The 25,050-nt window shown below is 54.3% G+C and overlaps 1 protein-coding gene across 22 annotated transcripts in view; it reads right to left on the reverse strand.

Moving 5' to 3' along the window:
- Positions 1-25,050, reverse strand: part of LOC122385128 (histone deacetylase 4-like) — a 123,779-nt gene that overhangs the window by 27,844 nt on the left and 70,885 nt on the right. For 12 of the 22 annotated variants that reach the window (XM_043373149.1, XM_043373143.1, XM_043373146.1 and 9 more), the window contains 6 exons: positions 23,852-24,001; positions 20,177-20,238; positions 16,616-16,746; positions 13,949-14,080; positions 8,722-8,819; positions 7,083-7,202 (listed from right to left, as the gene is read on the reverse strand). In XM_043373149.1, the coding sequence (XP_043229084.1) occupies positions 7,083-7,202; positions 8,722-8,819; positions 13,949-14,080; positions 16,616-16,746; positions 20,177-20,238; positions 23,852-24,001 (693 nt within the window). The remainder of the gene's footprint in view (positions 1-7,082; positions 7,203-8,721; positions 8,820-13,948; positions 14,081-16,615; positions 16,747-20,176; positions 20,239-23,851; positions 24,002-25,050) is intronic. The other 10 variants (XM_043373140.1, XM_043373158.1, XM_043373156.1 and 7 more) reach the window with 4 other exon arrangements.

Below are 25,050 nucleotides of genomic sequence, written 5' to 3' on the forward strand. Positions count from 1 at the left end.
AGACACGGGAAAAGTGGAGAGTCAATTCACACGGTGAGACTCTCATGGCGGGAGTCCCGCCATGAGACTCCCGCTCATGGCGGGAGTCATTCTCACTCGACCGTTTTCACTTACAATAAAGGATGAGTTATAAAGGGGGTTGATAGCATAACTATCTGAGGGTGATTTGAGTACATCGCGGGACATGACAGGTACACCACACACATGAGCTGAACTTGTTGTTGTTATACCATGTCCATGACTCGGCAAAGTTGAGGGCGTCAGTGACACACGCCACCCAATCTTCGGAGAAGGAAAGGGCGTGCTGGTTCGCGGCGTACGCTAACACACCGATCGCGTGTGAGGTGGTACGGCAGCTTCGCAGGAACGGACACCAATGGATCGCTAGAAACATGCGATAAAGCCGTGCGCTTCCAACCAGCTTCGTAGACGTCACAGCCTTCAACTGCAGCCGCCGCCCTGTTTGACGTAACAATACGGGTGACGGAAAACCGGGTCCGACCAACACAACCATGAATGCAGCGCTAATCATCGCTCCATCGTACCCATTGCCCCTCTAAAAAGCCCACAAAGCTGAACCACGAGCACCGCCAAAGCGCTAACTAACTCCACTCCCTCCTTGGAGGTCCATACGAGTCCCAGGGGCTCTCGTAGGGCGGCCGTAGCCACTTCTGCGAACCCGGCGGCCCGTCGGCCATCTTGCAGCGAGCTCGGCTCCCGGCCGGCCGGCGGAGCATCGAACGTCGGCGACTCTATTTCAGTCCATCGGCGCAGTAGTTCCTAAACACGTCCCACGGGCGCGGCGGGGGGACCGGGGGGGGGGGGCAGCGGCCGGTCAGGGACGATCGACCGCTGCCAGGCGGATGTCCGTAGCCGGCTTTGTCCCATGGACAGTTCCGGCGCCGAAGGAACTCGATTACGTTCGACCGACGGCGTCGCGTCGAGGGCGACGTCTGCGTCCGACAGCTGCCGGAGGAGTTTCGGGAGGCGGTGCAGTGCTTCCGCCGGAACCGGTGGCGGAATTCATGGCGCTGCGGCACGTCACGGCAGGGGTGGCGAACGTCCCCAGGGAGTACCCCGACACCAGTGCTCGACGATCGCGGAATTACACATTAACCAATGCGAAACGCATTCCGTTTCTCCACCGAATTCATCGAGATACCTCTTCGCAAAGTCGCAGAGCAGCTAGTAACCCACAACTCGCCACATAACTCATCACGACAGCTACAAAACATCTGTCGCTGAGAACGCGAGGGGTTTAGGGGTTTCCCAGTCGCTCCACTCTCGTTACAACCAATCCAACAGAAACCCCTCCAGATCACTATCGCCATCTTCCGCTACATCGATTAACACCAACGCCAGGTGTCGTTCACGAGCTCTCCTCACGTCACTTCTGTCGTTCCTACAAGTCACAACCATCATGAGTTCAACAACACCGCACATGCGCCGCGACCATTCGTCATCAGCTGCATCCTGATCATCATCATGATCATCAGCATCATCAAAGACACAACGCAGCGCCGCCGAGAGACGAGACGATACAGGACAGAATACTGGGGTGTATCGCTACTAGCTCTGCCGCTCGTCCTGGCGTCTTGTCTGGGCTCTCGGTCGATGCAGGGTATAATGACAATCGAAGGCGTCCGTGACGAGACAGAGCGACAGACAGAGAAGAGCGGTGGACGTGGACAGAGGGGAGGACGGGAGAGGAGAAAGAGAGGGAGAGAGAGGGAAAGAGTGAGCGATTGAGAGAAGAGAGAGAGGGAGACAAGAGAGAGGGAGAAGGAAAAACAGTGAGTGGAAGGGGGACCGACAGCGAGCGAGAGAGAGAGAGAGAGAGAGAGAGAGAGAGAGAGAGAGAGAGAAAAAAAAAATGTAGAAAATGACAGAGAGAGAGGGAAGGTGAAAGGAAAGAAAGCGAGAGAGAGAGAGCGAGAGAGAGAAAGAGAGAGAGGGAGAGAGAGAGAGAGAGAGAGAGAGAGAGAGAGAGAGAGAGAGAGAGAGGGAGGGAGAAAAAGATGTAGAAAATGACAGAGAGAGGGAAGGTGAAGGGAAAGAGAGAGAGAGAGAGGGGAGGGAGGGAGGCAGAGAGGAGCCGGCCGGCCGACCCGCAGGTAAAGGTCACTCGATGGCCACCGTATCGATCCCCTGGCCGTCGGCGCCGCCCGCATCGGTCCGCATCGGTCACCGGACAACGAGTGGTGTCCGCCGCCCGGTCAAGGAGCAGAGCTGAACTGACCTGGCCGGCACGACCCGCCAGAGCCAGAGAGGCGGCACACCCACAACACACAGGAGAGTGTAGGTGGTCAGACAAGGTTCCCTCAAAGTGACGTTAAATTTACCGAGTAGAAGACTGAGGACAGCCGGTCACAACAGGTCAGGTCCCTTGAGGTGCTCGACTCCCTCGAGTACTACAGTTCTCGCGCTACCAAGGCCGGAGAAGCCGTATTGAAGAAAACAGACGTCGGGGGTTTACGTTACGTGTGTGGAACTGTCGTCTTATTGCGCATTAGATGCCGACCGTCTGCAAATGACATCGGCGGCGGCAGTGACGGCGGTGGTAGTACCCCAATCTAACTGCGTCAGACGCAGCAGCCAATCCATCTTGTCGGCAATGGAGGCCAGTTGCTCTGACGAAAGTCCTAGAATCATGAGATGATGGGTATTCGTTGCTCTAGCGCTGGAGTCCCTCCGTGCCACCTCCATCGCCCGTATTACAATCCAAAACTCTTCGCGCACGTTCAAACACAATGCGTATTCTTTCCACGCGCTCAACCTTTACGTGACAAGGAAGCACAGGCCGTCGGACGCTCATCGGACGACGAAATTCATGAACGATCGGCCATCGATCCCCAATCAGGCGACGCTCGTGTCGTGAGGGCTGTAGCGGTCATGACCCGGGGCCAAATGACCTCAATTATCGAGCGGTGTACGAGACGCCAGGTGGGTGACGCGGGTGATCTCGGCACGGGTAGGACATGCGACATGTCCCAGTTGATGTTGGAAGGAGGATCGGGGTAATGAATAGACGTAAACGCCGGTGAGGCGAATGCAATACAGAGTAGCCATTGATTGTGTGGCGAATTATGAATACAGCCGTGACACCAGATGCTATATACCTAATAGCCGCATGTTTGGAACTGACGATTTGACGTCAAAACGGAAACGTAAACAGGAAGCGACAGGGGCGAGAATCTGTTTGTCTGAATTTGTGGTTGCAGCCTGAAAATATGTGTGCACTTTGCACACCATTTGCAGCCAGAGAGTTCGGAAAGAATGGAGGGTATGCGGTTCAGCCGAGTAAAAACATGACCTCTTTTGCTCAGGCAGGAAGGTTCCTTCCTTCAGCTGATAACCATTCTTCACACATTATAACGTGAATTGAGAGCTGGCTCTACGATATGCCGAGGTACCCAGTGACAACAGACATTACTGACTCAAGCCGGATTACCGTAAGGTCCAATGGGCCCGTGGACACGGTTAGTGTCGAGCCATGGCAGAAGCCAATAAACAGGCGTTAGGGGAGCAGAGACACAACGAGAAGCTGATTCAAGCCCAGAACTTCACTCGGGAAGGCACCTTCACTCTGGAAACACTGGATGCTGCCATTTCGAATAAGACGAATAAAATAAAAAATGAAAATAAAACGAGTAACTAAACGCGATGGCAGTGGTCGTTTACGTCCCAGACTCTCCCTGTTTGACATGAAACAGAATTGCTGAAACTTAAGTTTGATTTCTATTTTCCCAGGACACCAGCCCTCGGAACTAGATAAATTGTTACTCCTTTTCGTCTCCCGCTGTCGGCCGCCGAGCAGCCGCCGCCATGCGCCGTCTGGTATCCGACGTACCGTTGCCAGATGGGCCCGAAATACGGCCCCGTCCACCGGCGGCGGCGGCCAAGGTCGCCACCACAGCCCCGCGGCTGCCGTCGCTGCCGGCGGAAGCGGCCGAATGGATGGCCCCCGGGCCAGTGCGGCGGACGGTGGCCAGCGCCCGGCCCGGCTGCGGCCAGCCCCGCCGGCGGGGGCGCGAGCTCAGCACCCTGCAGGCAGCGCTCCGGCGCCGGCCGTCGCCAACAGACGGCCACAAACTTGGAGACCGTCGCGCTTTTACGGTGCCATGAAGGCCGGCGTCCCCGGCAGCGGCGCTCGCCAGCAGCGACAGAGTCCCTTCCGGGAACCCGCCGACGCCGCAGACGAAACGCGGACGTACTTTCGGCGAGCGAGCGAGCGACGTCGTCCGTTGCCGGCGATCGCCGCCGGTTGGTTATTGGGCTTTAGAGCCGGTCGGCCCTCAGCAGCCGCCATTTCTCAGACGCTTGTTCTGAGCAGAGCAGCGTCTCCTGCGCAGTAGCTGCCGCTTATAACCTAGCTCGGAGCTGCAGCTCAGCGCCGAGGCGTCAGCACCAGACAGCCGTAACTCGCGCACGATACAGAACAGAGGAGACTCCCTGAGCTCCGCCCGTTTGGCTCCAGCTGCTGTCCCGTTTCAATGTCAGTCTCTGAGGGCGCGGCTGTTCACCGGTAAACGGTGCGCCGGCCGCCGGGGGCCCGGCCGAGTCTGTCCAGGCCGGCGGCCAAAACAATCACTGCCCGTGGAGGCAGAACAAAGGAGCGGCGCCGCCCGGATGTCCGCGATCGGTGCGGTCCTCTCGTCCCAGCCGGCAGCAGCGGCGGGTGGTATACAGTGGACAGAGGGCGGCCACCGACACAGACATTCCAACCGGACAAAACCAGCCGGCATTATTCAGCGGTGGCGTGCACCCCATCATACGTCGGACGAATGGATACGTCCTGATAGCTATACGTAAAAAAAAAAAAAACGAGCTGACACAGGCCATTAGCGCTCTGGATCACAATGGCTGGTAGAAGATAAGGACATTATCCGGTTGATCGGCTCGGTGAGTACGAGATGGATATGATTTCCACCAAACGATGCGCGACTTCGGTGAGCACAGCAGTTCCATTCGCTTTCGATCAACACACGTGGCATGTGTGGTGAGCCTCCGACCGGTCTAGTGATGTCGGCTGCACTCTTCAGGATCACCAGAGAACTTCGGTGCAGGCGATGCTCAGCAGAACACTCCAAGGGCTGGTACTGTGGCAACCGAGTTACCCAAACTCCCCTCAGCACAGGACGGAACACTTCAGGGCTGGTGCCGTGGCGACCAGACCGCCCGAACTCCGCCTAGCGCTCGCCGTTGCACGCCACCAGCCCGGCTGCCGGGCCGTCCACAACTTTGCCGCGCCCTTGAACGCTCCACTGGGCGCGAGTAGCGCAGTCGGCGACTTGTAGGTCGGAACTCGCCGGTCGCCGCCGCCTCAGTACCCAGAACTCAGCCGTGTGTATCCAGCGGGCCGAGCTCATAACCCTCCCAGGTCCCGGGAGTCGTCTGAACGCTCCAAGTTCAGTCATCTCGCGGCTGGCCGCCGGTCGGGGCCGGGCCGAGCGCGGCTCCGTCGGCCCGTCGGCTCCGGCGGCGGCACCGCAGGGGTTATTTCGGCGCGGTCGATCGGCTCCGAGCAGCGTTCTCCGGGGACGCCCGAAATACTCGGCCGGCCGCCGCGAATAGGCCAGTACTGCGCAGCGCCCGCCACTAGCCGGCCGGGTGTATTAATACCGGCCCGGCCCACAGAGGAACCGGGTCAGTAGAGGCTAGGAGCCGAGTAGTCCGACTGACGGCCATCGCCCGGATGGGGAGAGCCGGAGGGGTCAGCGAAGACCGACGGCGAGCCGGGAGGGGAGGGAGGGAGTCAAGGTTAGAGAGGATGAATTGATATGTGGTGGGGAAGAGACGGGAAACAGATAGCTGAGAGGAAGGAAGAATCACTGCTACGTGACTGCGATAGCATATCCTGCGGTGCCACATGAAATAATGCCGTACTTAACTCAATCGATTCGTCGTTCGGCAGCCCATACCCGCACGCCAGTCACCCCATCAGCCCGCCCACTCCGCTGACGTGGCTGTCCACTGCTGGGCACCCCAGGTCAGCATTGGCCCGCCCCCGGCCGCCCACCTGCCCGCAGTGTCGCCCCGGGCCAAAGGTCGCCCGGCGCGCAGCCAACTATTAGCACGCCCCGTGTCGAACCGTCATCGTCGCGCGCGCCGCCCGGGGTAGGGTCACGCACTGACAAAGGTCAGGCTCATTGGAGCGCCGGCCGGCACCGTCGTCGGTGGGGCTAAATGGCTGATAGCACGGACAGCACGGAGGGCGACCCCCGTGGGGTGCGGTATGGGGCAGAAGGTTCCCCAGTGAAGGAACAAACAGTTTGCCGTAGAGGTAGACTGGACGATGGAAATAATCATATCGGGTTCGATAACCACGGTTACGTACTGAGAACACGTCAAAGCCAAATCAGTGACAAAGGAGATCCATTGGCTTCCCTCACAGAACATACCTAGCCGGACTTTGATGTTCAAAGGTCACCAAGTCTGGAATATCGTTACAGCATTCGTCCATATACTAACAAGGGCGGATGACGTTAAACATTGTGACAAGTTATGACGTGCGGACAGCGACTGAGGCGAGGCCAAGCCCACTCCGCGGTCAATAGTCTGTCCACGACCACGTCTGTTTTCCACGAAACGTATGGAGAGTCGACCAGCCGCGGGGCACTGGCTTTCTCTGTTTCCGGATATGAACAGGCTACAAACGATATCATCGATATCATATTCCTAGATCACCAAAGCTAAAAGCTACCTGGAAATCAAGATCAAGGTAAAACACCTGCACTCGCATTTCGACAACATCGATGACAACATTCATTTTTCATCGACAACAACATTCGACAACAGGGGCGCTTTTCAACTAAAAGCATCACCGAGATGCGTGGACATAAAAATCGGCATTCTTAGAACAATCGTTCATCTTTATACTTACGAGATCTTCCAGCTACGCTCTTTCCCCTTATTCGCGATTAAGGCCTCCTCTATCCCTCTCGCTATACTAAAACAACTTCGCTCGCACCACCCTCCCACGAGGCCCACTCCACCTGTGACTCACGAAACCCGCCCTCCCGTGACTCACGAAACCCACACTTCCCGTGACACACGCTCCCAGCGTGGCGCCGTTCACGTACCGTATGTACGGGCGGCCGTCCCAGTGAGATGTTGGGCATTGACGGACTGCTGTAGAGGGACACCTCCGGCGCGCCGCCGCCGCTCAGTCCGGCCAGATGGAACGGCAGCCCTCCCGCCTCCTGGGGACGGAGAAAGAGACGAGATACACGACCGTCAACATCGGCGATAGATGTGCATGATCACGAGGGGACACAGACACAAATGGATCTTACAGGACGACAAACGTAAGCACAAAATTACATAAGACAAAGACACAAAAATAACAAAAAAATTATCGGAAATTACCATGAAATAATTCGTCACGGCTAATTCCAAGCACACATCCGGTGCACAGACACTGCTCTGCAGTGTGTTCCGACCCAGCTATCACACCCGATCAAACAACTCAATCTGCCCACAGTTTGCGCCACTCTCCGTCCACCAGCCCTCCGCCGCGCTCCACCCCACCCCGGCGCCTTCTATACATCCCCATTCCCCCTCTCCGTCGTCCGTACGGCATGCCCCGTGGCGTGTCCACCCGGCCGTCAAACCACCAGACATGGTGGTCGCACGGCGCACCACCCACAGCCACTATTAGTACCGCGTCGGTGAACACACGGCAGAGCCGCGGTCCGGACAACAGTCAGACCAGGGAGGATCAATGTCCGCCGCTGGGCCTCTTGTGATGGCTTTGGAATTTTCTCTAGTATCTGTAGATTGTCTTCTGTGCTATTGAGACAGAGCGTTTGAACTCAGAGCTTCGTGGGTGGCAGAGCTTGGGAGGAAGTAAAGGGTCTCTCAAACAACTAACACAACGACGATGCACGCGATCTTACTAGGCCATCTAGAAGCGCATTTCCTTTTTTCCTTCCGCCCCACAACATCGGTCAATGATTGTAGAACGCAGCTCGGCCGAACCAGACCTCAGGTAACGTAACGAAGCGTCGACGGTCGCCCGTCCGGCCCCTGATTTGTCTTTCATAACCTCACCCGGAATCTATCGACCAAAAAGCCGGCCCGGGGACTCCCCTGTAAAGGTCAAAAGTCGCGACCCGAGCGGCATGACATCGGGGGCCCATCACCAACGCCCGTCACGCCCCGTCAACAGCTTCAACTCAATACGGACGTCCTACGACTCGCGTAAAACTGGAGCGTCGTATTTACCGCATGCCAACTTCAGACAGGTACTTTCACGCGGCACTGTCACTAGGTCGGAAACCCTTAGCCGACTCCGACACAAAGCCCTAACAAGACCATCTCCAAACATACGAGCTCCTTAAGACGGTGTATTTCGGGACAGGAATTCCCCGGCAAATGTTGAAATGTGAGTGCACGTCTGTTTTACGATGGGTGCGGCCCGCATGCAAGTTATGAGGCCCTTCACGGAGCAGCTGTTGCTAGGAAACAAGCCAGACGCGTCGGACTGTGAAAGGGGAGGACAGGGATGGCGGATAGACTGGCGGGGCAGGAAATGCATACTTACGTAACAGCGGGAACAAACGATTTCCAGGGCTCCCCCGCCGGCGCACCTTACCCAGTATCCAGATGCCTCCAGACCTGACCCCGCCGGCGCCCCTTACCTCCTACCCAGTCGTCCCACGTCCCGACCCCACCAGTGCTACTTACCTGCTACCCAGACGCCCCAGTCCAGCGCCTTACCTCCTGGATGGGCGTACCGCCGCGGCCGCCGGCCATCAGGTAGGAGGCGCTCGGGGGCGAGCTCGGGTCCGACTCCGGGGTGCTGGTACTCGACTCCACTGCGGCACGGGAGGTCACTCAGGTCAGACCGGGTCAGACTGCTCGGGCCGACTCCGGGGTGCTGGTACTCGACTCCACTGCGGCACGGGAGGTCACTCAGGTCAGACCGGGTCAGACTGCTCGGGCCGACTCCGGGGTGCTGGTACTCGACTCCACTGCGGCACGGGAGGTCACTCAGGTCAGACCGGGTCAGACTGCTCGGGTCCGACTCCGGGGTGCTGGTACTCGACTCCACTGCGGCACGGGAGGTCACTCAGGTCAGACCGGGTCAGACTGCTCGGGTCCGACTCCGGGGTGCTGGTACTCGACTCCACTGCGGCACGGGAGGTCACTCAGGTCACCCACAGAGTCGGTACGGTACAACATGGCAAGGGATGTGACGGTAAGGTACTGAATAGCACGGTACAACATGGCACGGGATGTGACGGTAAGGTACTGAATAGCACGGTTCAGCACGGCATTACACTGCACAGCACGATCCAGCACGACGCAGCACGGCACAGTAAGGTACCAAAAAGGTGCAATACGGTACAGTACCGAAGACATGTCCTGCTGTTGGCGACCTAGTTGCTCCCGTGCTCTCATGTTCCACACTGAATATAGGCGTGAAAACAAGGCTAAAGTTTAACTTGGGATGGACATATAACACAAACAGACAATCAAAATATATGCCAAGGAGACATACATAATCATGGACGCCCCGATGGAACAATTGCCGTCTAGACGAGACCGGTCTGCACACTATACCAGGACAAACAGCACAGACGCCATATTCATAGTATGATTTACCGAGAAATAAGCATATGCATTACACCGCCCGGTCGTGGTGCGGACGAAAGCAGGAAATTGCAGGTTTTAGGCACGTCTAACCAACGTAACATAGCCAGAGGTCAGGGGGTACATCATAGAAGCACTCTGTCGGCCGCCAAAAGCTGGACTTTTTGTCAGTAAGGCACGTCCGATCTGATAGTGGGAACAAAACCATTGCACCACAAAGCGTGACAGAGTGATTGACATTTCCAGAGCGAAAAAAAAACGTGGTAGATGAACAGCTAGCGTTCATTATTGCATCAGCAAACCGTTCACATGAAATAACATCAAATGCACCTTGCGATAGGTACTGAACGAAATATAAGGAATATAATAATCGGCCTTTTCAGCTTAGCCATGAGACCAGGCAACAGTCACATCGCATCGATGGTTGCTACCCACACAAGTGAAGTACGAAATAATGAGACAGCGTCCGCACAGCTACAGCAGCCCTGCTGCTTAGCGCAAAAACTCCGAGCGCCACTGGATATGAAGCCTCGCAGATCCTCCGAATATCTTCCTTTATGCGAAACAATAAACACATGCCACGACACATCACATAAGACGCGGTCAAATGTCAATACACATTTCGGTGTGCCAATGATATCGTATGAAGGTGATGAGTTGACAGCGCGACAGTTCCTCATACCGGCGGACAATGTCGAATGCCACTGATGGCAGGAACATGACTAGTAACTAGACGTACAATTATGTTTCGGTATCATACGGTACAGTAATCCTACATTGCAGTCATGCTTCCAAACATCCGGGATTTATAATCCAAGAAGCAGATACAAGCACAAGTAAAAGGTATTACATCTAATTTTCTTTTTCGATTTCCATCACTCCTACAAAGACAACGAAGACCAGCAACGCAGCATTTGCAGACTCAGTTTTTGCTGACGTCATGTGCAATGTGCATGGAGGGAAGTGTTGGTCTGGTAACGACGACTGATAGATGAGCCGATCCTTATTAGCGGTTGGCTGGTCCCAGCAATTCAGACTGCGGTGTACACAGCTTCGGCCACGGCGACTGCGCGCGAATTCGCTCGCTCCCAGCCGCAGCTAACTTAGCATGGTCACTGGTCAGGGTGACACGAAAAACGTCAATCATTGTTGGTCGCACGTCCAGGCATTGATAGATGGTGTCCTGAATCGGATCATGATCATCGAAATCGCAGCGCAGCCTGTTTCAGTGCACAACCGCGCACTGTGTAAATAGTCTTCACTCGCCGGATCGGTAATGTCAAACGAGATTGCCAAATGCTACAAGAACCCGACGACCAGTCTAATCTTGCCTCAGCTGGCCTACTAATGACCGCAAACTGCGGCAGTGCTCCTCCCAGTTAGCTCACTGACGGAAAATGAAGCAAATTAAATCAGTTCTTATATACAATATACAACAAACCAGCTTGTTTGAATAATGCAGGTATTATTATTGAACTGGGACGGGTTCATGTTCACACTTCACGATATTATTCATGCTGTTTCAATCTATTCCTTGGGGGAATAAGGAAGCTGTAGCGGTTACGAAAGTTAAAATAATATTAATAAAAGGACGGTGTATGAATAAAGGACGGTGTATGAATAATTTACCACGAACCGAACCTGTAAATGAAGTTATCAAAGTTTACAAATTAGGTTACCGGCTAGTGCGTGGGATGATGCAGGTAGCACGCATCAAAATTCAAATGCATAAAATGTAAATGTAAAACAGACTTGCGAGATTAAACCCGAAGGCGGTCCAAAAATAACTGAAAGGCGCGGGAGGGTGAAAAACATTCAGCATTCCCTCGTCAAGACGCTATTTTCAATCATTACGTCGCATATGCCATTCACCAGCCTTAGCCACGAAACGAATACAAAGATATTATTAGTACTGGTCTTGTCCATTTTCCAGGAACTAATCGCTGGCGCCGGTGTTACATTCGTGTCCCCTATTAATATACGTGTCGGCAGCGGCAGGGACGGCGCACGCAGGTCCGCTGACAGCCAGTCCTTATTAGGTGCGTATTGACCGGGCCTCTATTCTCGTCCGGCGGACGTTGCCGTGACCTTTGACCGAGGCCGGGCCACGGCCGTCACGGCCGCCACCGGCGTGGTTTATGGGTACGACCAATCGACGGATGTTCCCGACCCAAACACAAGTTCCATGAAGATTATTGGGCTGTTGACAGCATTAAGGATGCCACAGAGGGTCAGCTCACCATTCGCTTGCTAAAGGAACGTCACTTACATGCACTAAGCCTAATCGAAGAAGCGCGCTTCAAGGTTGACAGCATGGACAGGATGGGACAATAGCCACCCCGCGCGAAGCCAGACAATATGGAAAAGCAGTCCACACACGGGCGGCCCAGCCCAGTAAGCCGTCAAAAGCGGCTCGGCAACCCGGCCTGCACGGGCCGGGCCTCGGCGGCCGGTCCAATCGCCACAGAGTTGGACGCCACACCACGTCATACCGCCGCACGGGCGGGCTGGAGCGGCCGCACCGACCAGCAAACACAGCAGATAACGCAAATTACACACGGAGCTAGATGGAGGTGGAAGGCACTTCCACAACACAGTTTATGATGAGCGTAATGCTCATGATCGGGTAAGAACAAAAACAAAAATGATCAATTTTGACAGCTTACAGTTCATACCCTCTGAAAAGTGTGCCCATATCGGCCACTGCCAGCGCTGAATCAGCTTGGTATACGAAAACTGAACTGTTTCTGGTTTACCAGCAAGTGCAGAGAAGAGTCGACCAGTTGCAAGCATATTGCAAGATATTCGCTACGAACGGAGTCGCTGCGGGCCTATTCGCGCACTACAGAGCAGTCTAAACATTATGAACGGATAACCCTGCGGTCTGCCGTTTAAGGGCACTACTCACTATGCTGAGTGGGGTCCACGAACTCGATAACTGGGGCCTGACGACGTAAAATCTCCCATCACGGCACACTAATATCCTTACAAAGGGGAAGCGAGTCACTCGGAAACAAATCAACTAATCATTTAGCTGAACAGTGACACTAAAAAACATCCTGTCAAAAGTCTCAGCGGCAGCTTACTACACCCTTGTATGATGCAAGAAATAATACGGGGAGGTAAACAGGATATAACCCTATTAAACGGCAAAATCTAGGAGTTCCAAGAGGCAAGCGGCCATTGAACGGTTTCTGCGAACACGGTCGCCGAGTACACCCACGTAAAACTGGGCGCTTTTTCTCCCTGCGCGTCCCTGAGCGGCGGATTACTGCCGTTCCAGCGATCGGCTCTAGCGATCGTGACAGCGACCGTACGGACCCTATCAATCAGCGCAAAGGCGGTGCACGTTTCGGCGAAACGCCGGCGCCGGGCTCTGGGATTCCAGGAGAACGCGAGCCGCCGCGCGTGGATACCGCCGTGACCTGGCGGAGGCGGCAGGGTCGCTGGGACAATCTCCGCTGCAGTGATGGGACGGCAGGGTCGCTGGGACAATCTCCGCCGCACTAATGGGACAACAGGCTCGCTAGAACGACATACGCTGGACTGGCAGGGACGGCAGGGTTGCTGGGACGACACACGCCGTACTACATAATGAAACAGCAGGGTCGCTGGGACAATCTCCGCCGCACTAATGGGACAGCAGGGTCGCTGGGACGACATACGCCGGACTGGCAGGGACGGCAGGGTTGCTGGAACGATCTCAGCCGTACACAGCTGGAGCCGGGAGACGTGACCCGCTACTGGAGATTTAGATGAGCCCCATACACGCTCCGCGCTGGTCAACAGCATCAGCTTGTAAACAAGATATTGAGTGGAGACCCTTTATCCTAGTTCGCTGCTACCCAAGAAAGGCTGAGGAATGCTGTACGCTGGAAAGGAACGAGATTAAGAAGTTGACATGGACGCACCGATATGACATTTCATCGGGCTGGCATGTTAAGCATGTTGCCGCATTGGCAGGTACCAATGTCACACAGATGATTGATCGTTTTAATTTGGACAACTCAGAAAGGCCACGAACTAGCTTACATGAGCCACCCAAACGTAATCACAAAGAGATTTAACACATCAGCTAAGCTACTGCATTACACAGCGCAGTCTGTGGCTGTGCACTGTACACGCACTTCACAGGCATCTGACCACCACAACAATCGATATTGAAACACAGGCTCCGAGACTCAAGATCACTGCGTATGACCAGTTGACTCAGCCTTATACTATCATGTCTCGCCACAAGTCCCCACCATACACATTACACACCTATTATCACATAAGCGTGCAACAGCACCCCCACAGCGTATCCATTTCAACACATACGCACACACCCACTCACGCGGTTGATACTCACAGGTCAGCTTGCTCTTATGTTTGATGGGCCGTCCAGCCTGCTCGTGGAACCGGCGTCCCAGCGGTGAGCCGGCACACCTCTCCAGCACTCGCTGCTTGATGCGGGCCTTCAGGCTGATGTTCGGCTCCGAGGCTACAGGTTAGACGGGGCACACGGGTACGGGGCGGGGTTAGTACGACGGACACGGCACGGCACGGCACGGCACGGGGCGGCAATGGGTCAGCGCGGCACGGCACTCCAGGCGGGTTATCACACAAAACACCTTGTCGCGAGCGGCGTTTGGAGGAACGAACTCGAGCCGTCTTATCTCGTGCGATCAATACTGTGCTCTAAATTCAATTTATAGCGCCTATAAGCTATTTAGGTTTGGACACAAGCCGATGTTAACGCTCTAAGGTAACATACTATAAGAATTAAAGCGCAAGTTGAGCGGCGGTTTGTTGATGTCTGAGCCGGCCTCGACGATCGGCCCGGTGTGGCCTCTTTGAATGAGCAGCTCGCCAGCCAACCACACCCGCCGATACAGCGGCGGCGGATGGGCGCCCTGGAATTCCGATATTTATACGAGCTCCGCTTTCTCAATTGAACAGCCCAGCCAGCGACCGACGGCCAAAACGTCTCTCACTCTTTGGAGCGGGGTGCCAAGCCGGCCCGGAAAGCGGCGGCGACCCGCCGTCGGCTCGACTCGAACGTGCGTCACAGGTGGCGAGCACGGATTCCTCAGATTCCGGCGGCGGCCCTGAACGGCGGGTGATTCGGCCGCAGATCGAAAATAGCCTCCGGGCGCCACCGGGGGTCAGTCTGGTACTGACAGCCGGTCGCCGGCACCAGTCTGAGAGCGGTACCGCCCACAGCGCGCGGCGCCGAGGGCAATCAGAGGCTGACGCGATTGGCGCTACCCACGCTGGGACCGGAACGGACCACGAGCAGAGGACCAGATTGGATCAGAGGACACAGTGGACCAGACTGAGGACCAGACGGGACCACACCGAGACCAGTAGCTGCTAATAGCATGCTCAGTAGCATCGCTCCTGTGATCTCGCTGACATGCCTCCCTGACAAGCAACCGCTGATCAATCACGAAATTTAAGCTCGGTTTCTAGAGCGCAGACCAATTCAACTAACAGTTATATGAAGTTGACACAGCTGAGATGAAATCTTCACTAAACTCACTACATACATGATGATTTGCCAGATGCTGGGTTGAAATGTGGACGATAGTGAACGCTAGTTGAACGATAGTTGATATTTGATTTCACCAAACGACATCATCATGAAACTTATCGTTCCCTTGACATGAAAGTGAGCTGGCTGTTATCATATGGACACCTCTTGCAGTCAAATCAAAGTTTTTCTCTAGCGCTATGCACACAAAATATCTTCTCGGCAATCTGAGCCTGGCCCAAGTGATCAATAACATCTTCATCCGAGCACCGTAGGCCTGCGCCCTCACAGCTTCTCGTCAAATTCAGATCACGTCCCGGCCGGCGCACCATCCATGAAAACCAGATCACATGAGCGCAATTCCTTTGGCGGGAGACTGATAACGCGCTGACCCGTATTCCCAGAAACTGACACATTATTCCCCGAAAGTAATTAGTCTGCACCGCGCCCAACGCGGGAATTTTTAACGCACATGGCGGCGGCTGTGGCGACAACAGACGCGCATCGCCTGTCGGCAAATCTCTGCACGCCAGTCTGGGAGTCAATTACAAGTTGTGGCACACCATGCGCGCAGCAGGGCTCCTGTATGAGGGCGGCGGTGTCGGTGGCGGCGGTATGCGTCATCGGCAGACAGACCGGCGTCACGGCCCCGGCACCCGATTACTGCCGGCTGACTGAGCAGAGCTCCGCCCGCCGCCAGTTCCACAGCGGCGACATCGCAGAAAAGATTGACGTCAATCGCTCGCTCGCTCGTTTGGCTGTCGCTTGACGGCACAGTCCCCGGACACGATGGGACGAGGACGTGGGAGGAAATTAAGGCGCAATCGTTAGATGTCTCATCAGAATAGAGGAAAAAGAGGAAGTTCTCCTCTTCTTTGGTGAAGAAACACCGAAGAGGAGCCACATCGGGCCGCATAAACGGGGGTCGAACGGACCCGGCCCGCCACCGGGGGTAGCAGAGCTCGGCCGCCCGCCGCGCGAGGTGGCCACCGCGGGTCGGACGGCCCCGCCAACGCCGAAATAGAGTGGCTAAAAATGCCATCGGCCCGGCCGCTGAAGCGAGTCAGTGGGGCCGGTAGGGTCCACACTCCACGGCAGGGCGGAGTGGTCGCCGTCGGCCGACCGCCGGCGCGGGGCACGCAGTGACACTCAAGGGCCACACGCGGGGTACACGTGGAAGACACGTGGCTCAGCGCGCAGACGAGAGAGGTTAAATGATGGCCGCGCGTGACAGCATAAACGGCGCAATGGCCACGGTGGTGTTACTTCGAGCGAGCGCAAACCAATCTATTTCATAGCGGAATGTTGTTCAATGCTCAAGACAGATATTAAGGGGTCGTAGCCAGGCATAACTAGAGGAATGTAGTCTATACTGCGTGCGGATACCGCAAAAGGGAAGAACACTCGCCAAACTCGACCGCTCGACCCGGCCGAAGCGGGCGCAGCACGCCAAACTCTGGTCAAACTGCACACACACACGAGCAGGAGCGTCGGCGCACGTACCGGTTTTGCGCAGCGGGCAGAACTCGTCGTCATACTTGGAGAGGACCGGCGGCCTGTAGGGGTGGGACGTGGCGTTAGCTTTCTCGGTGGAGCGCTGGTGCACCAGGCTGTTCCGGCCGCTGGTGTTGCCGCTGCCGCCGGGTCGCCGACAGAACAGGCAGGGAGTTAGTGCACGGCACACACACGCAGGGAGTAGAGAGAGGGCGAGAGAAGGGGCGGCAGGCTGTTAGACACACTGGGAGAGACTCGGGGTCCCAGTAGGGCGGGGTTAGAGCATCGGATATGAAAATTGAAAAGTGGTTCTAGTTATAGGAAGCTATTCAAACCATGACAGAAAATATGGGGTAAACAACTAGTATGTTCTAGGAACTCGAACTGCAAGAATCGTGCAGCTGAGTCTACTTTAAATGCACTTAAATCAAGTCTCTAGCTAGAAGCATGCAACCATCTATCAACCAAACTACTCTAAGGCTGACAACAACTTCGCAACTGATGCATCAAGGTCAAATAATAATAATCGTTTCGTTAAACAAGACTAACCCAAAGACCGCCCGGTAACACATCGCCAACGGGCAAACATGCAGATCGATTGCGTTCAGTGGGAGCGACAACCGGGGACTGGCCTATCGAGTGGCCGATCGTTAGCTTATCTATCGGGCAAGGAAGACCTCCAATCGATGGAGTGTGCGTCTCTAATTATTGATATCAACCGCTGCCAAATATCAGCTACATCCCAGCAGCTCAGGGTCCACGACAAACGGCATATGCCGCTTCAATATATGCCACTTTTTGAGTTGAATGTTTTAATCCTTTTTTATTGACAGACAAGTTCAACTTCCTTGCTCGGTTGCCCAGAGCGGCAGTCAAAATAAAATGAGATAAGAATGCATGAATAATTGAATATTGCAAAAGAGGTTGATGAGATGCTTGATAATATGGTCTACCGTCTAAGAGCGCATCAAAATACAGTAATAAAACATCACATGTGTCATGGCTTTAACGACCGTCGACCACGGTTCCTTATGTGACGCTTGGCGGACAGGCGACAGCATTGCAAAGACAGGCAAAGCATTAAGACCCAGTATGCATGAATAACTGCAGGTGCTAACAGCCAGGGAACCTATTAATAGTTACACGGAAATTCACGACGAATTCTTTGAAGCGTCATGATGAGGTTATGGTTGAGGCCGAGGTTGTGGCCGATGCATACCTCATGAAAATGCCATCCAAATTAATTTCTAAACCATGACAACCACATAAAAGGCATGATGCAAGGCGAAAGACCTATTGATGAAACAAGAAATTAAACAACGTAAAAATATCACAGCCTATTGAGCCGTGTGGTTGGGAAGCGGCAGGTGGTCATGAAAATAACATCGACCCCTGGAACAACTTCCGGGGCCATCCGGCATTCTGGTCGCCATGGCAACGACGCACGACACAATCGACGTCGCGTCCGTCCTCGGTGGGGAAGGACTATATATGGCCTTGGGTGGGGCTACTGACCCGCCCGGCGGCACGGTCACTTCATCGGTCACTGCGAGCTGAGTCACCCCCGGCCTGGTCTTCGCGGCGCCCCTGGCACTCCCCGGGATTCGTGTCTCTCACCAATCGCCCTCATTAGTCTCCCCCGTTCCCACCCAGCCCCGCGTACCCTGATTCACCCCCCCCCCCCAATCGGTGCCACCTCCGCAGGCGACACGGGGGCTCGGAAATGACCCCGCGCGACCGGCTAAAGGTCAAGGCCATCTGGGGACTGGGTCCGGGAGCGGTGCGTGATTTATTTAGCGGTCGGGCGGACAGCGAGCGACCTGTGTTGGTCGATCACCATCGGACGCCGGGCCGGGACGCGCCGCAAAAACGACACCGAGGCGGAGACCGAGCAACGAGCCGTGGCGACGGTAGATTCCCCTAAAGTTTGCCATTGAAGGGCAATTAAGACGACGATCTTTAAAAAGTGATAAAAACGGACCAATATAAGATAATTAAATATGGTGATGAAATTGACCAGTAACATGGCAGTAAGATGTATTTTTAAATAACAAAATGAGGCCGAAAATATAGAACGAGCTTTCGTCTTACGACATCATCGGGACAGAGAACCCGATGATGTCGTAAGACGAAAGCTCGTTCTATATTTTCGGCCTCATTTTGTTATTTAAAAATACATCTTACTGCCATGTTACTGGTCAATTTCATCACCATATTTAATTATTTGATCATGGCAAAACCGACCATTCAATACATCAATATAAGATAAGGGGGATTTTAACATGGTGGCATTCGTAAATGGAATTTAGATGTTAATGATAGGTACATTTTATAATTTTGCCGCTGCCCTCACAGAAAATGACACCTATGGGCCATGAATGCGGACATAGATATGGGTAGAAAAGACTTTTATTAGCATGCACAAAATATACAGTTGAGTGCACTTAGAGTTTGTTTAAGTAACATGGATTCAGCACAGCGTTTCCCGTCTGCATACAACCGTAGCATACGTCATATGATATTCGCTAAAATAGTGCTGCAGCCAACCATACCCCACCACTGGTAGTAACAGGACCAAAGGGGTGGGGGAGGGCTAACAGGATCACCGAGGCATGACTAAAATGGCGATTAGATTGACCGTTATGTAGCTTTGCAATTCAGAGGTGCTTCGGCGTACAGAGCTGATCAGTGAATAGGGGGTGGAGTTTCACTGCCTCACACAGGTGCGGGGTGGGTGACAAATGATAGCCGGTACGTCGCCATGCCCCCCACCCCCCACCCCCCTGTAGTCAGTCCCAGAAACTTCGCAGCGCGAGCAAGATTGTCCCTCGCGCTTCATCGCTCGAAAAATGTTGAATCCGAAGTACCTTTTTGAGGGGCAATGCTTCTATTCACTAGCGCTCCATTATATGTTCCAAGCAAGCGCAGATCATAGGTACCTACAACGCGACGTGAGTGTGATACAGTAGTACGGCACATTCGGTTTATGCGTTATTTACGCTGAAATTGTATCTCTTTGAGTGAATGGAAGCGTGCTCAGAAGCACGAAAAGGACAAAATGATCTGTATGGTCCGCATTGAATCCTGTTTGGATGAAAACGCAATATGATGCGCACAATGCTAGACAAAATTCGTGTACGCCCGCCTTGATGCACCGCAGTTGCAAGAAAATGGGCAACACAACTCTACAAAAGCTACGCCGGCGCTGGTCGTTTATATAAGAGCATAGTGTCTGTCTGGTCACTGGTGCAATCAATCATTCACTCCCTTGCCGGAAAATAACTAAATAACTAAATTAAAACTACCCAAGGCGTCTTTCATTAGTCGGCTGCCAGTATTGACATTATTGCCGCTGAGCATACACTCTACATTACATTATATAATTATTATAAGGAAATGCTGTGCGTTGTATTGTTCCTTTGGGTTGGTGCCTCTGAATAGGCTCACCTCGCGCCAGACGGCTAGCTGCCGACGTGGCAGGGGGAGGGGAACGCGCCACACACAGTGACCCGTTCGGTGGTGGTGGTGGTGGTGGGGGGGGGGGGGGTCGAAGGAGGGAGGGGGACTCACCAGTTTCGGTAGGGCGAGCTGGCGGCGGCCGCCTCCCGCTGCTTCTTCTGCAGCACAAACTCCTGTCGGAGAGAGGGCACAGTGTGAGGGGCCGAGTTCCACCGGCGGGCGGGCGCTCACGGCCCGCAGCGAGGAGGGCTGGGTCGCGGACAGAGGGATAGCTGGCGCTGGCGGCATGATGTTAGATGTGACGTAAACGGAAACTGGCAGAAAAGAATGGCAGCCCCAACTATCTGACGTTGGAGTAAAAGGGCTTATATAACATGTAACATAAACAACCACCACATTAACGACAATTGTGCTACTGCGCGGCCGGATGCTACACTACACAATATAGGTAACAAGGAAACTTCATGTGGCTCCAGATCCTTTTGATCTCGTAAGGCACAGACTTGAACACAAGGAAGCATAACGTATGCAACAACTACCCGACAATGTACACGCCAGCACATCGCTCGAAGTATAAGACGCACTTATTATCTCAATACTCGCATTAACGAGCCGGACCATCTACGGAACCCTTCTGTTACAGAACTCCGCCGCAGCTAACAATACCGCACAGCTGCCTCTAAAAACGCTCCACCAAAAATGGTCCTGCCACTGCAACCACGAGCATCAAACAATGAGCAATCCGCCCCCCTTCCCCCCTCCCAGCCAACGAGCACTACAACATTACGAAGATCAGATCAACATCCAAGGTCAGCCTGGTCCCAAAATAGTCGAAGGCCGGCCATGCTAAGACAAGCAAACACCATTCCAAGGGGCGCGGAACCGGTTTCGATTAAAAATCTGAGTAATAATAGCTCCAGCGCGACCAGTACGCCTCACACGTGTACCAGCCCCAATGACCATGCTCCACCTCCTCTCAACATGGGGGCTGCGCCGGTAAACAGGGGACATTGGTGCTATCATGGTCGCTGATTGTTGAGCATTACAAGGGGCGTAGTGCGTACCAAATTCAGCTTTGTTCTACTTTAGTGGTTGGGTTTTACTAAGCTTCGGTTGAATCTTATGTTTGGTATCGGTAGCAGTGGATAACGTAGTTGATTTTTTAATCGTGTTGAAAACATTCCTTCCTCCATGTTCATATCAGCATTATAACAGATAGTAAGCACAAAAGGCAATACAAATATTTTCGAGTCAAATGAACCGGGAGCCGGGAATGTTATTAGGAAGAGAGAAAAACTTATTATATTGCTTAAGCTTGAAAAAAAAAACACATGCAGCAAAACAACAATCGCAGGGAACGCAGAATTCCAACTGAACAATCGCATGAAAAAAGCGAGGGGCACCAAGAAGACAGAGTAATTCCAATAACCTCCATGCGTTCTCGTCTCCTCTCGTCGCGTCCCGACCTGGTCCCGTCTCGTCCCGTCCTGGTTTCCTCTCGTCTCGTCGCGTCCCGTCTCGTCTCGTCTCGTCTGGTCCAGGGCCGTTCTAGTCTCGTCTGGAGCCTATACAGTTCATACTAGTTTTAACAAGTAGCTCCCCGATTCAGTCTTCTATCTTTATCCACCTCGTCTATTATCTCTTCCCTGCCGTCTCGAACCGGTTTGGTCCGGTTCCGCCGTCCCATCCTGTCCGGCTTGGTGACATATCGTCCTTCCGGCCACCATCCACACCTCACAGTCTGACCACGGTACTGCCACTCGCTCGGCACCAGCCTGCCTGTCATTGGGCTAAGGTCGGTCCGTCACTTACATAACCAATACCCTACACCAGCGCTCTGTCTGCGTTCAAGAGTAAACGAATGCCGATACCATCGATACCCTTGGCCGATACTTCTACCAAAAGCGTCGGCATGTGCATGTTATGGATGAGTAACCACGATACGGAAAACACAAACTCACTAAAATAAATAAACGCCTTCGTTAACGGACCAGCATGACAGCGCATCCAGCACGGGTTAGCGATCGCCAACTGGCGGCCAAGGGTCAGAGAGTACATTGGCAGGACTGGCAGTTACATGGTCATTGGTCATCTACTGTCGCGCTCCTACCAACCGATGTCAGCTGAAGGCAAGGGCACGATACTTTGGCAGACGCCACCGTCCAGAGCGGTTCGTTCGCCACGATCAGATTGGTAATCCGGTTCGATAGCACCTCGTGATGATCGGTTATAGATTTCTTACGATTTCGTTTTGATCCCATTGCAGATCTCATTGAGTTCATCCAAATTCCAATCTCATTGCCAGCAATGGCAAAGACTATCAAACGTTCAAAGACTATCAAAATCAAAGACTTCAAAGACTATCAAAAAAGGCAAAGTTAATCAAACATCACGTCCGTATAAGGCATATGCATCCGGTTTCATATTTATCAGTCGATATCGATACAATGCCTCCTTTGGTCAGGTAAGTAAGTACACTCTCGTCAAGCATATCGGTGGCGGGCTCCACACGTCCCCTCGTGTCGATCGTTCCTCCCCTCGAGTTCCAGTGGACTCGACTTCTGACGTCAGCACCAGGTGGACACCATACGGACCGTGGAGACTCCTGACTCTGGATACCGCAGGAGCCGGCACGAGACTGGAATTGACCTAATTACACGTAGGATGTTAGCCTCCTGTCCTTTTTCTTCCTCAAGGCTCAAATAATGCTAATGGTAGGCAACACCTATCTGTTGCCAGCAGCAGTTCCTTTACTTTTGCGGGCGAGTCCATGTGGCAGCCGGAGGGGAGGTCACTGGGGCCACGAATATCTCTGGCGGGACTAGCACAAGGTTCGCCGAAACGCCCGGTCGTGGCGTCGGCTCGCATTTCAAACAAATTAACCACATCAGCCATGACTGATGAAACTCCCGCCTGACAGCTGCAGCAGGTCGCACCCTAACGTCCGCCTCGAGGTTAACTGGCGTTCCCGCGGGCGTGCTGCCCCTGACAGGCCGTCCTTGGTCTCGGCCAAGTCCAACACGTCCTGCGCCGGCCGCCGACTCCACCTCCCAGCCCTGAGCTCGCTCTGCTCCCGCATCCATCGGGCCATCGCGGCTCGGACCCTTTCGCCACCGCTCCCAAAATACGAGCCACCGCCGCCGCCGCCGCATGGGGCCGTGCCAGCGGCGGTGTCAAGGTCGCGCCGGGGGCAGCCGCCCCGCCTCGCCCCGGGCGCCCGCGGCCAGTGACGTCACGGCGGCCCGGGCCGCTGGCACGCCTCCAGCCGGGGGCAGACAAAGAGCCCCCGGCCGGCCAGAGGTGCCATGATTGAGCGCACCAGCGGCGATGGCGGCCCACTATCCGGAGAGGTTTCTCAGCGACCAACCGGAAGGCAACGCGGCGGCGAAACGGCATATCGGGCAACCAGCAGTTAGTTCAGTTAGCAGTTACTACACCAATAGTTGTGATTATCTGTTCTGATACACATTCATACACAAGCACTTGCTGTGGAGCCTCAAGCACCATACGAGGTTTACCCGGAAGCATCGACGTGGACATCGACATCGGCCTCGTTAACGGAGTTCACGTACTCCAAGATTCCTAACAACCCGTAGTCACACGCTTCGGTTCCAACCATTTATGTCACGTCCCTACTATTTCACGTCCTAAATACAACACCAGGCCCATCTTTCCCAACCACAATGTACCCACGTGGGTTTACCTGCTAACTAGATCACACGCCAACACCCAGAAGTGCAGTCCAAGGGCGACCCATAGGACAGCGCCTGGGCCTGTCAGTCTCACCTGGAGCCGCTGTTTGACCTCCGTGGAGGCGACGGCGCTCTGGTGGCGGACGTCCTTCTTCTTCAGCTGCTCCAGCCGGTCCTGCTCCCTCCGCTCCTTCTCCAGCGCCAGCTGCTGCTCCTCGCGCTTCTTCTGCGTCTCCTGGTACTCCTGAGGAGCGCAGAGGGATGGGTAAACGTCAGGAGAGGGAACACAGCCAGAGTCCGGGCAGCAAAGCCGTGTCAGCAGGAGTCAAAGTCGGCCGGGGCAGGCAAAGAGCAGCGGCGAGACGAGATAAGGTCAAGTCGGAGCACGACATCCAGGGCGGAGCTGATGCAAGGAACGCACGAGATCGAAAACGTATGGGGCAGCAGTCGTGAATATTCAAACAAAATGACTGGTTTCATTTCAGACAAAGCATTCTGGTGCTGCACAAAGAAACTTGTTTGAGGGTTTCCAATCCGCTTGCAAAAAAGCGAGCTCAATTACCTATTCAAACGCGTTAAAAACCAAACAATTTCATATCATGGTAAGTGCTACCAATAATTCACTCGGCGTTTGATCGTTACTTTGGCACATTTTACACTTAGAAATAATTTCCACTGCGCTATAATTCAAACAATCAGGCCATTTTTCGAAAGAGCACCAGCATTATAACTGCCCATATAACCCCTCTGAATTCATGCAAAGCCCGGTCAACTCAGCACGCGAAACCCTTGATAATATTCTAATAAATTCCATCCCTAGAAACCACCACCTACCATGGCGTTTTGGCCACTTCAGACCAGCCTCAGTCCCCGCTACCATGTCCCGCGACAGGCGCACACAGCACACAGCACATGCAAAACGCCAATCAGTCCGGCCGCGGGCGTCACGAAGCCGGGTCGGCCCCTCCACACACAGTGATTTGGAGGGGGGGGGGGTCTACCCAGCCCGCTCCCTCCCCACCGTCACCCCTGTCCTTTACCAGAACGCGTGCAATGTGCAACGGTTACTACCATCAGCCGAGGGCGACGGCGGAGTGGGGCGAGGGAGTGGACGGGGTCACTTTATAACAGGCGAGACCCCTTGTCAGGGTAATTGAGCTATGACATGGTCGGGTTACAGCGCGGTCATGCGGCACTAATTACGGGACTTCCGTCCTAACTGCACGGAATGCCCAAACGCTGACAGCGCCTACTGATGCCAGCCACGGCGGTCACGATCGTCTGGGGAGTACC

This window comes from Amphibalanus amphitrite, unplaced genomic scaffold (assembly GCF_019059575.1).
Source record: "Amphibalanus amphitrite isolate SeventyFive unplaced genomic scaffold, NRLGWU_Aamphi_draft 000209F_arrow, whole genome shotgun sequence".
Taxonomy (NCBI): Eukaryota; Metazoa; Arthropoda; class Thecostraca; order Balanomorpha; family Balanidae; genus Amphibalanus; species Amphibalanus amphitrite.